This window comes from Heloderma suspectum, chromosome 16 (genome assembly GCF_057233095.1).
Source record: "Heloderma suspectum isolate Gila_16-S chromosome 16, 16-S_ref, whole genome shotgun sequence".
Lineage (NCBI taxonomy): Eukaryota > Metazoa > Chordata > Lepidosauria > Squamata > Helodermatidae > Heloderma > Heloderma suspectum.
Genome location: NC_139473.1, coordinates 1,363,968 through 1,376,185, shown reverse-complemented (window position 1 = coordinate 1,376,185; position 12,218 = coordinate 1,363,968). Strand labels below are relative to the sequence as shown.

The 12,218-nt window shown below is 57.5% G+C and overlaps 1 protein-coding gene across 2 annotated transcripts in view; it reads left to right on the top strand.

Moving 5' to 3' along the window:
- SMG6 (SMG6 nonsense mediated mRNA decay factor) overlaps nt 1-12,218 on the top strand; it is a 101,048-nt gene that overhangs the window by 22,649 nt on the left and 66,181 nt on the right. For both annotated transcript variants that reach the window (XM_084822614.1, XM_084822615.1), the window contains exons 9-10: nt 7,073-7,134; nt 9,379-9,524. In XM_084822614.1, the coding sequence (XP_084678740.1) occupies nt 7,073-7,134; nt 9,379-9,524 (208 nt within the window). The remainder of the gene's footprint in view (nt 1-7,072; nt 7,135-9,378; nt 9,525-12,218) is intronic.

Here is a 12,218-nt window from a genome sequence, read left to right as displayed (position 1 = left end):
CGGAGAGGGATTTGTCGCCTCCCACAGCAGAGCCTGCCCTCCCCCCAGGCCGCCCCCAGGCCGCCTCCAGGCCGCCTCATTGCTGTGCAGAGTTCCAGGATGTTTTCCCTTGGTCCTGACATTCAGGAGGGCAGCCTCCCCCAGCCTCTCTCCCTCCCGATGGGGTGGACTACAGCTCCCAGTATGTTGGTTGTACTCCAACCCACCCAGAAGGCCCAGTCTGGGAGGCTGAGGAAGCATCTTGGCCACCCTCTCCCCCGCTGAGGCTCCAAGGGAAGGAAGGAGCATGCAGATGATGCAGTGGCTGGCTGTTCCGAGATCAGGTGTCTCCTTGAGAGTTGTGGGGGATGGCCGTGTCTGGGCAGGGCAGAGCCCAGCCTCCCTGGAGCCTTCCTGGAGCCTCCCTGGAGCCTCCCTGTCTTCCTGATAGCTGCATGTTTGCAAATACCTGGGCTTCTGTGGACTCGGGCTGCCTTGCCCGTGCCAGAAGACGCTGAGCAGCTCTGACCCCAGAGCTGCCCCCCGTGCACCCTTTGGGTTGGCCCCAGGGTCGCTGGTAGGTCCTTCACCTGCTCTGCCAGCCGTGGGTAGCTGTGCAGAGACCTGGGCTGGGTTTGGGGAGTGCTGCCAGGGTGGCTTCCCCCATTCCCCTTTCTCTTTCAGTATCTGTTCCCCAATCTGGGGCAGCCTCAGCCGCCACCCCCTCCTTCAGGCCCTGACAGGCAACCTTGGTTCCCATGCGTGCCGTTCCTCTCCCTTCCCTCTCCCTCCCCCTCCCCCCAGAGGCTTTTTGACCTTGGTCACCAAAACCACCCGTGAGCTTTATTTTAACTTGAGCCGTTTCGTTTCGAGCCGCGTGAGGTTTGTTCTCTTTCCTCTCGGGAGAGAGAACTTCTCTGTGGAGGAAGCCACGGGTGCCAGGCTGCAGTTGGGCTGGTTAGACGCGGAAACCACATGCCCAGCTCCACTGGCTCAGGGACGTGACACTCTGCACGCAACAGCTCTTGGCGCCTGCTGGAGCCCCTCCTCCTCCAGACTGCTGGCTGTGCCCTCTCCCCACACCCCCTCCCCGCACCCCTGTATTTGAGAGCGGGAGGGCTTGTGGGGACACGGCCCCCCATCGCCACCCACCAGGGGGCTGGAGCCCCTTGCCTTATCCCCAGACTGAGCCCTCCACGGGGCTCCAGCCCTTCTAAGGAGACTCTCCGACAACCTTCCCCCCTCCTTCCGGCCCCACTTGACCTTTCACTGCCACCCACAAGGCTGGGGTGAAGCAAACACCGAGAGTTTCCAGGCACGCAAAGGCAAGACATGTCATGATTTGAGAGGGAAGAGAGAGAGGCCGGGGGGGGAGGGGGCGGTGTGAATTGGAGGGCTGTGGGAAGTGGGCCCTTTGCAGGGCAGGGTTGGGCACCTTTCCCTTGCAGGGGCCAGGAAAGTCCCATGCCAGGTCTCTCTGGTGACTTCTGCAGAGGCCCAAGCCAAGAGCTTTGCAAACTTTGTGGCTTGCTTGGGTTTTTGTTGTTGTGTATTTTAAGAGAATCCCATTTCTGTGCCCCGAATGCTTGCTTAGGTTTGCTCATTTATCTCATTTCATTTATTTAGCTCATATTGTTCTTCATCAGCTTGCGTGTGTGTGTGCGTGCGTGCGCATGTGGGGGGAGTGCTCTGCAGATTTCAGAAGGCCACATCCCCCTCCCACCCCCAACCACTCAGAATCTTTCCCAGTCGCCTCTCTGGCTTCTAAGTATTTCCTGCTTATCAGTAGCCATGAGGACTAGAAGCCTTTTCTTTTAAAAGAGGGAACTTCAGGATGTTGGATTCTGTGCCCAGTACTGTGTGATTGTGAAAGTGTGTAAGAACGAGGGATGTAACCTGATGATGAAAGGAAATTTTAATCAATTAATCATGTGTATTATTTGATTAATTGACTAATTACTGGTTTTAATGTACATGTGGGCAAAAAACAGTACTTCTGAAGCAAGAAGCGTCCTTCGTAGCTGGCAGCATCTTAGAGGCATGCTTTTCTCTCTGTGTGCAAGAGGACAAGGAATGCCTTTTTAAAGATGGCACTCTCCCAGCTGCAGTTTTTAGAAGTGTGAAGTATTAAAATTATATGTTGTTTTTGAATCTGCCACCTGATGAATTGGAGGCACCTTCTTAGCTGATTTTAAGAGTTCTTTCAAAATTGATTAAACATTGCAGCTTTTGTTTTAAAAAAAATAAAATACAGCTGTGGTGCTTTGCATCTGCATGGCCTTGTCTGGCTGTTGGAACCGTCGAATGGTTTTGCAAAGTAATGCTACCACTTAGCACGTCCTCAGGCTTATAGCTGCCTTCCCCAACCTGGTGTCCTCCAGTGGGCAGCTGGCCCACTTTGCAAGTGTCACCCCCTCCCCAAATTGGGCTTCGTCTCTGCTTCAGGAAAGGGGTACCTTGATGGAGGTGGTGGGCGGGGAACAGGAAGCAATGGAGGACAGAGATCCTGTGTCACAAATCAGCCAGCAAGGCTGATGCTCCTCCCTTGCGCCCGGGTCCTTCCCTGGGTCCCTCTGCCCCATGTCTTACGCAGTTTTTGTTTAAAAAGGGGGATGCGGCCAGCACCCCACCCCCCGTGACATCACCGGCACCTCCCTCCCTCCCGCATCCGGTCTCCCGACGGAGAGAGCCTGTCTTCCCGCGGCCCCTTCGAATTCTGTTGGCACTTTCTGCTCCACAGATGCGTTGCGGCTGCCGAGGGGAAAGTTTGCCTCACTTGATAAAGAGCAGATACCGAAATTTGCTTCCAACCCTGAAGTAACCATTTTTAACGTGAAACAGCCTCTCCTCCCTGTCCTCCAGAGCAGCTGTCTTGGAATCCTTCCCTTATTTGGTGTCTTGCTCCCATCTGGGGCGCCGATGCTCAGGTGCTGAGCACAGAGTGCCGGATGGGCCTGTGCTCACGCCAAGGGCCTGGCCCTCTCCCTCTCTGAGTCCCTGGGCTGCGGGACCCTGGTCCCCCCTCCCCCGGCCGTTGTCTGCAGCTCCAGCACCCTTCGGCATCCTCAGTGCCTCACTGCTGTTCTCCTAGCGCAGGGGTGTTGAGCCTCTTTCAGCGTGAGGGCCGGATTCCATTTTGAAGATGCTCTCAGGGGCCACATTCTCGTGATGGGCGAGGACAACGGCAAAAAGGGGTGGAGCCCAAAAGCCAAAAATACCAGCATAGTTTAGCTGAAAGCTTCTCCTTAGGAGAGGCATTTCAGCCTTTTTAAATGGGGGGAAGCACAAAAGCCACACGGGCTTTTGAAGGGAAGGGGGTATGGTGGCCTTCCGGGGATTGGGACCTTCAGCAGGCCGGATTTGGCCCCCATACCTGAGGTCCAACACCCCAGGCCTAGTGACTATGGAGGGAGGCCGTGGGGTGTGCTCACAGCCCCCCAGGCCGGCGTGCTCACAGCCCCCCAGGCCGGCGTGCTCACAGCCCCCCAGGCCGGCGTGCTCACAGCCCCCCAGGCCGGCGTGCTCACAGCCCCCCAGGCCGGCGTGCTCACAGCCCCCCAGGCCGGCGTGCTCACAGCCCCCCAGGCCGGCGTGCTCACAGCCCCCCAGGCCGGCGTGCTCACAGCCCCCCAGGCCGGCGTGCTCACAGCCCCCCAGGCCGGCGTGCTCACAGCCCCCCAGGCCGGCGTGCTCACAGCCCCCCAGGCCGGCGTGCTCACAGCCCCCCAGGCCGGCGTGCTCACAGCCCCCCAGGCCGGCGTGCTCACAGCCCCCCAGGCCGGCGTGCTCACAGCCCCCCAGGCCGGCGTGCTCACAGCCCCCCAGGCCGGCGTGCGCCCGTGTCGTCCTCCTCCTCCTCCTCCTCCTCCAAGCCTGATGTTGGAGAAGGAAGACGGACAGTGTGCCCTGGCCCAGCCGTGGGTAGCCAGCCCAAGGTGGAGCTCTTTGGGCAGCCCGCCCAAGGTGGAGCTCTTTGGGCAGCCCTGCACGCTCCCTCATCCCCCTTGAAGCCCTGGCCCCACAGCCTCGGCGTACCCCCTCCATGCCGGCCAGGGGTGCAGCAAACATCCCCTGCCGCTTCCTCCGCCTCCAGCGCCAGAGGCCTGCCTGGTCCGGCGTCATCTCTTCTACTGAGTTTAGGAGCCTGTCCTTAAGGGCTGCTTTGACTGTTTAGCTATTTGAGTGACGTTGGTTTTTTGAAAATTAGTTGTACTGATTGTTCTCATTTTTTTAAAAAACGAGTCCGGTGTAAGCCGCCCTGGACATTTTACGGGGGCGGGACGAAAACAAGGCAATAAGTGAAAGAACCTGTGGGGGGGCTCCGCTCCCGCCCCCTGCCGCACAGTCTTGGCCAGTCCCCACCTGTCAGATGGTGCTTGCAGCACCCTTCTTTGCAAGGCCGTGCTGAGGGCAAGGGCATCAGGGAGAGAGAGACGGGAAAAGACCCCATGTGAGTGGGCTGCCGAGGCAGTGGGAAGGGGGCTCTTTGCTCTACGTGGCTTGTGGGCGGGGGGAGCGCAGTTGGCTTTGGGGAAGTGCCAGTAGGTGATGCCGCTTCCTCTCCTGGGCTCCATTTCCCTCTGGCTGTGAGAAGCGGGACGTTCCCAGGGGCCCGGCTCGCAGGTGACTCACGCGAGGAGGAGCAGACTCATTCGGAGAGCAGCCGCTGGCCCCGCTTTGAACCTTGCGGCTCCCCCCCCCCCCCACGGTGCTGCTGAGCTCATCAGGGTTATGCTGGTGTCAACACGAAGCGCTTGGCGTTGCTTGGCAGTCGCTGGCAGCTGGGGCGTGGGGTATTCCTTCCTCTTCGCATGCCCCAGGCATTCTCTGGGCTCCTCCTCCCCCCTCCCAATGTTATCCTAACAATCCTGCGAAGCAGGTTAGGCAGTGAGAGAGTGTGAGTGGATAACCTAGCGAGTCTTCCTGGCTGAGTGAGGATTTGAACCCAGGTCTCTCCGAGTTGTCACTGTGCTGCTCCCAGTGCCATGCAGGAAGCTCCAGGGCATGACCTGGCACAGCAAGCAGACAAGAGGGGGCCTGTCCGGGGGGCAAGGCTTGCACGCCAGGAGCATCTCACTTCCTGTACCAAGAATGGTCCCGTCCAGGGCCCAAAGTTTCCATCTGCTTCAGCCTCCTGCCTGATGAACCATTTGGGAAACAGGGGGAGGGCAGGATTTGGGGGTCACCGGAAGGGGAATGGGCTTAAAATCACAGAATCATAGAACAGTAGGGTTGGAAGGGGCCTATAAGACCATCGAGTCCAACCCTCGCTGAGGTGAGGGGCTTGTCTGGGGTGGGGCGGAGCCACAGTTGGGGCAGGATATGTCAGAAAGAGGACGCTACGCCCCATTTCCGTGCCCAGTCTGTCTTCCTCAGGCTTCATTCCTGCTGCATTTCAAGCTTCCTTTCATGGAGTGGGAGAACATTAATAGGAGGTTTTTGTTGCTATTTTTGTTCGATTACAGCCCTCCCCTGACCAGATGTGTTCAACTGCAACTCCCATCATCCACAGTGGCCGTCCAAAACATCTGGAGGGCACCAGGCCAGGGAAGGCTGTTCTGATGCATCTGTTTGTTTATTTTGATCCTTTTTCTACCTGCCCTTCCTCGGAGGAGCCTTAAAGTGGGGGTGAGGAGCCTCTTTTAGCACAGGGGCCGAATTCAGTGTCGGAGCAGCTCTTGGGGGCTGCGGCCCATGCAGCCCTGCCCCCTTTTCCCCAGCCACCCAACATTTGGTGGCTTCGCACATTCTTTCCCCTGGTTCCGCAAGGTGGAATGCCTCTCCTAAAGCTGAGTTACTGGCAGTGAGAGCTTTAAGCTGCCGCAGGCTGGTATTTTTTGCATTTCCCTCTCTGAAAGGAATTCAGCTCCTGGGCTGAAAGCGCCTCTCTGTGCTTTTAGCACCCCTACCTTAAACAGCGTGGGACCAAGTAAGCTCTGAAGACATGTCGGTTTTCGCGAGCCTTCCCCCAGTGTGTGGTATTGGGGCTGTTCTTGGATTTTAGCTGCAGTCGTGTTCTAGGTGTTAGTACTGTCTGGGCCAGGTGGCTGTATTGCTGGTGCTTGCTGATTTTTATTAATTTTTTCCTGTGGTTTTTTTTAAACTTGTATGGGATTTTATCATGTGAGCCGCCTTGAAGGCAGCCTAGAAATATTTTAAATAAATAAATGGGGCAGGAGCTTTAATAAGCAGCATCACGAGGGCCTCTGTTGCATCCCGGGTGTCTCCTTTTGCTGTATGGCTGACATAGGAACAGCGTGTTGGCCAGGCCCAGGAGGTCACTGTCCCATTGCTTTTGTAGGGGTGGAACATGTGGGCATTGGCTGGGGCACAGCAGCTGGAGTCCGGGAGGGCCGTGGTCCATGCCATTGTCACCCTCTCTCCCCAAATCTGGTTTGGGAGAGTTCCGCATGCACTGGGAACACAGGAAGCAGCCTTAGACTGAGCCAGACCCTGGGTCTAGCCCAGTATTGTTGGCATCGACTGGCAGCAACGGCTCCCCAGGGTTTCAGGCAGGATTCTTACCAGCCCTACCCGGCGATGCTGCCAGGGATTGAACCAGGGTCGTCCTGCATGCAAAGCACGGGCTCAGCCACTGAGCCACGGCCTCTGCAGCCATCTGTCTCTCCCATCTACCCCACAGGACGAGGTCTTTTGCTGGTGGTTGAGTTACACCCCCGTCATACTTGAACAGCTCAAGAACAGCAGCTGCCGTCCAGCTTCATAGTGGCGATTTGGGGGTGGAGGTGATCCCTGGAATTCCTCGCCCCGAGCGGCGTCTCAGCATGGGCCTGCGCCTGTTGCAGACGGCGCTGGCCGCCAGCAGAGGGTGCCGTGGGCTTGGCGTGCCTCTCCCCTGTGCAGCTGTCCGGCGCTTGCCCTTGTGTTTGGGAAGAGAGAGGGGAAGGAGGCCAGGGCACCGCCATTTGGTTCCCATCTGCCGTACCCACCCCCACATCCCTGGCCAGGTTATCCTGTCACTCGGGACTCTGAGCTCGTTCACAGGAAAAGGGAGAGAGAGAGGGTTTGGATTGTTTTCTCATCTTCTTCATCATCTTTTTTTTTTTTTAATCTTTTTTTGTTTCCCATGCAGCTGAACAAAAGGCTTGTCCTGAGTTTTCTCCATGCCCATGGGAAGCTGTTTACCAGGATTGGGTAAGCCGGCAGGATGTTTGTTTTATTTTTCCTACATTACGAGGCCTTTTGGAATTCAATATTGTTAGCAACTGGGCTTGTGTTTGGAACGGAGGGCACAGGGTGTGAAGACGGCAGGGCCAGGGTGGGCCAGGCTGCTTCCCAGGCGGGGTCGGTGCTCAGGCTGGGGGGGGGGAGGCCCTGCCCGGTCAGAACAAAGGTCCCATCTCACCCAGCCTTGCATTCCCAGCCAGGTGTCCCAGTGGGAAGCTCACAAGCACAGCACAGCAAAGGGGGTGGCCGTCCCTGTTCGCTGTCCCTTCCAACTGGTGTTCAGCGGTTGACTGCCCTGGCACAGGGAGGCTCCATTTGGTGATGATGCCCATGGATAAACCTGTCCTCTGCAGAGTTAGACAAGGCCTTTTTCTGTGCACGGGGCTCCCTGCATCAAAGGGATATTGGAAGCCGCTTGATACTTTATCTTGTCCATCCAGCACAGCATTCCCTTCTCCAGCTGGGAATGGTTCTCTGGGGTCTCAGGCGAAGAAGGGTCTCTCTCCCCTCACCTGCTCCCTGGCCCCTTTTAACTCAAGATGTCGAAGATGGGGCCTGGGACCAACTGCATGCAAAACAGGAGCTCTGTCGGCCTTTGCTCTGAAACAGGTGGGGAAGCTCAGACCCGGGGGCCGAATCTAGCCCTCTGTGGTTCCCCAGAAGACCATGCCTCCTTCCCCTTTCCCCCAACCACCAGTCTTTTGGTGGTGTCCTGGGTTTGTGCCATTTTCTCCCCATTGTTAAAGGTTGAAATGCCCCTCCTAAGGCTTCGGTACTGGCTGCAAGAGCTCTCACCTAAAATACAATGGTACTTTTTGCCACACCCTTTTTGCCTTTTTGGCTCCACCCCCTTTGTCTTTGGCCCTGTCCACCACTGGAATGCAGCCCCCGAGAGCTTCTCCAAACTGGAATTTGGCCCTTGGGCTGAAAGAGGTTCCCCACCCCTGCTCTAAAAAGAAAGTAGCACTCCGCTCCTCATGGTTTGGAATAAAGGGGTGATTTAAATAGGAATAATGGAAGCTGCCTATATCAGGTCAGACCGTCGGGGCCATCCAGATCAGTACTGTCTACGCTGACTAAGTGGCACCAGCTCTCCCGGGTCTCAGGAAGAACGAGGGCTTTTTCCCATCACCTGCTCTAACCTGGATCTTCTTAAACTGGAGATGCTGGGGATTAAACCCAGGGCCTTCTGCGTGCATGGAAAGGCCTCCTGTTGAGTGGTCATCTCAGCTTGGTTGGCCTGGCCATCTTTGAAGAGCTGCCCTGGGCGGGCTGGCAAGCAGAGTCCAGGCCCTCCTGCCAGCATGCTGGGAGAAATGAGCCTCCTCCGCCGGGACGAGCTGCCCCAGCGGCTCAGCTCCAGGTCACACAGCGCTTGCGCACCAGCAGCATTCTGGGCAAGAGCCGAGCCAATTTAAAGCTCAGGTAGCGCACAGCGCCCTCCACTGGGAAACCTGCCCAGCCGCTGCTGCGCACTGGCCGCAACGCCTCTGGCGCTGCTGCGGTGCTTTGGGTTGTTGCCAGTGCTTCTCGGACTCTGGGGCGGAGCCGGGGGCGTGGCCCTCTCCCGGACCCCAGAGGGCCAGATTGGGAGCCTCACGGGTCCGAGGCTCCTCCACCCCGCTATAAATGGCGGTGTTTTGTCTCCTTGTGCCGTGCGGGTGGCGGGGCTGCTCCAGGAGCAGCAGGTGCAGGGGGTATATTTTAGTTATTTGTTTTGTTTCATTTCTATACCGCCCAATAGCCAAAGCTCTCTGGGCAGTTCGCAGAAATTAAAACCACAAAGCGCAGCATAAAACTACATAACATATGAGCACTGAAAACCTAAATGTAAGAGTACAGCCAGAATAAAACCTATGTAATATGCGAGGGTAACACGGGTCGCGGGCAGCAAAGGGGACTTCGCTCCAAGGCGGAGCATGTGCCGCCCCTGCAGGAGGTCCTGGGTTCAATTTTATTATGCGTGTATGTAGTGCATTTCTGTGGCACCCGAGAGCCCATGCGCTCTGGGCTGTGCGCAACCATCGGTCCCAGAGCCGGTGAGGGGAGATCCTGCTCTGCCTCTGTAGGAGCACAGGTGTGCGCCGAGGCGAGGGGCTGAGCCGGTGTGCGTCCGAGGCAGCTTCTGCCTGCATCCCTCGCCGGCGCCTGGGGCGCTCTGCCCACAGTGTGTGTGGCTCGGGTCAGCGTCTCTCCCTCTCCCCCGCCCAGGATGGAGACCTTCCCCGCCGTGGCCGCCGAGGTCCTGAGCGCGTTCCAGGCGCTGCTGGAGCACAGCCCCCCGCCCATCGGGAGCACCCGCACACTGCAGCTCATGGCCATCAATATGTTTGCTGTGTACAACTCTCAGCCCAAAGGTACTGGGACTGGGTCTGGGGGTGGGTGGGAGGGCAGGCATGCACGCACCCACCCACCCACCCGTGCCTGGCAGGATGGCACCTGCCCAGCCTTGTTGCCTCTGGGCTTTTCCTGGGCAAGAGGTATGCATGTTCTGCTGGGGCAGCCTCCCAGAGATGCACACCAAGAACCAGGGCGGGTTGCAGAAGCGACAGGCGGGGCCGAGGTGGCGACCCCACCCCCCAGCTCTCCCTCAGCACTTCCTTCTTTTCTTTTCCCCCAGCCTCCCGCCCCACACAGGCTGCACTCACAGGGACAGTCTGAGGAGTGAGTGGATCCCCCGAGTTGGTCTTCTCCAGCCTGGCGCCCTCTTGGGGTGTTGGGCTGCAACTCCCAGCTAAGCTGGCTGGGGCGTGCTGGGAGTTGCAGTCCAACACCTCTGGAAAGGCACCAGGTTGGAGAAGACCAGCCCAAATGGTGCCCCTCTGCCCCAGATTTCTCAAGTCAGCATGGAGCACGACCCGCCAGGCCATTCAGAGTCTGCACAGGCAGTGGAGTCAGGCTAGCGGCCCATGTAGCTCAGTATTGCCTCAAAGTGGCTCTTCAGACATCTTTCCCAGCCCGGCCTGGAGATGGCCTGGCCCCTTATTCTCTCTCCCCGTCCCTCATACCGAGCAGGCGAGAGGGTGTCATCCTGCTAATTTCCGTAAGGCTTGTGCAGGGGAACCATCACAGTGGCTCATTCCGAACAGGTCAGATTGTGGGTCCATCACAGTCCATCATGGCACCACAAAAGTCTTGCTAGACCCTCTGGGCCTTGCTCATCCCTGAGCCTTGTTTTGAGTCTTGGTGCCTACCAATCCTGTCTCCCCCACCCCCAGCCGGCCCACCAGGAAGGATTTGCCTGGATGCATTTGCGAGTTCTGCAGCCGTTTTAGCCAGACCCCCCACTCGGAGGTGCGTTCCTTGGCTCCTTGCTGACTCCCTCCCGAAGGAGTCGTTGGCGGGCCCTTGCCATCGTATGCCCCCCACCCCCCCACAGGAAGCTCTGAGCATGAAACCCTGCCCCAGGTGGCCGCATCAGGCTGTTTGGTAGCCATCTACACATCCGCCTGGCAGAGAAGCGGTGGGTCCCTTCATCCTGACCACAGACATGCTGGGAATGCTATTTTCTTATTGTTAATTCTGTCATTTTGGGGAAGGGGGGGGATTCAAGTCCCAGTTTGCAAGCAAGCTAATTGAAGCCGTGCCTTGTGGCAGGGCATCTCTGTGGGGGGAGGAAAAGCCCCCTCCCCCACCCATCTGTGCCCAATTTATTCAAATCTGGACCCTCTGGGGTGCGCGCGCTCTCTCTCTTTTTAATAATTTGTTTTATAATTCCTGGAATCGAACCCATCTCAGACACACTGTTCTGTTTTACTATATTATTGGATTATAGTTCCTATAAATCATTGGAGGATGTGCAGAGGGCACTGCCAGGATCACTTCTCCTCTTCCTCTCTCCCGGATGCTTGCCGACCTTTCCCTACACATACATGTGCAGCCTCGGGGGTCTCCATTCTGGTCTTTGGGGCCTTCCCAGCAGGGCAGAAGGCAGGGGACCCCAAAGGCGTGTTGCTCCGTTTGGCTGTTCTTAGGCAATAGTGTGTGTGTGTGTGTGTGTAGAAGGAGAACTTGGTTGTCACTGTTTTGTGCGCCTCGTGGTGTAACTTCTGTGTTCAGCATTATTTATTTATTTTTAGAACTTATACCCTGCCCTTCCCAAACAAACAAAATGCAAAATACAAACCAGCTTACAAAAATAGAAGCCATAAAAACCACAAGACAGTTGAATCCATCGGCTGAGCATCACGCTCTGCAGTGCAAGCAGAGAGCCTCCCTCTGGCCTTGGTGGCATTTCTTTTGTGAAGGGAGGGCTCCTTCCTCGAGGCCATTCTGCCTAGCCCAGGCTGGACAGGGACTGGGTGTGGTGGTGGAGGGAAGGCCCTTTGCATGTGCTGAGGAGCATCTTTGACTTTCTGGGCTCCAGATGTAAGTGGCAAGAAGGGCCCATAGCTCCTAATTTTGACTTGCAGCCTCTCCTGTTAAAAGATCTTGGGCAGCTAGGTTGGAAGGGACACCCCCCCCCCCCGCTTTGCTTGAGAGCTTGCATCATCGGAGTAGATCACATTGGGCTTGGGAAACTGCCAGCTGGCTTCCTCTGTGGTCATGCCAGCTGGTTTTGGACTGTGCCTGGTGGTTCCAGGCTGAAATTCACGACTGGGCAGGAGGCTAAGGGATAGCGAATCCTTGGCATAAAGTGTGACGGTGGTCTATCTGCGCCCCCGACCCCAGGTTCCTGGGGCAGCCTGAAAGAGGGTCCCTGCCCAGCCCCATCTTCAGTGTCCTGTGGGATAGCAGGGCCCTCAGCATGGCCCCCCCTTTTCCATTTCCTCTGCCTGTCGGAGCATCCGTCTCCCAGCCTCAGGTGAGCTACCCCAAGGAGGGACCCTGGTCAGATCAGAACTTGCACAGCCTGCTGCTGGGCGGGGCGCAGAGCCCCTCTTCCATGTGCTAGGAGGCGGGTGCCTGGGCGCCGAGTGGTGTGGCACCTTCCCATGCAGCATCAACAAATGCCCCCCCCCCCCGTGCCAGACTGAGCCCCACCCCCAAGCTCTTTGCAGAAGAGCCCGCGTGGTTCTGCAGAAGGCCCTGAGGGGCAGGGAGAGCTGCAG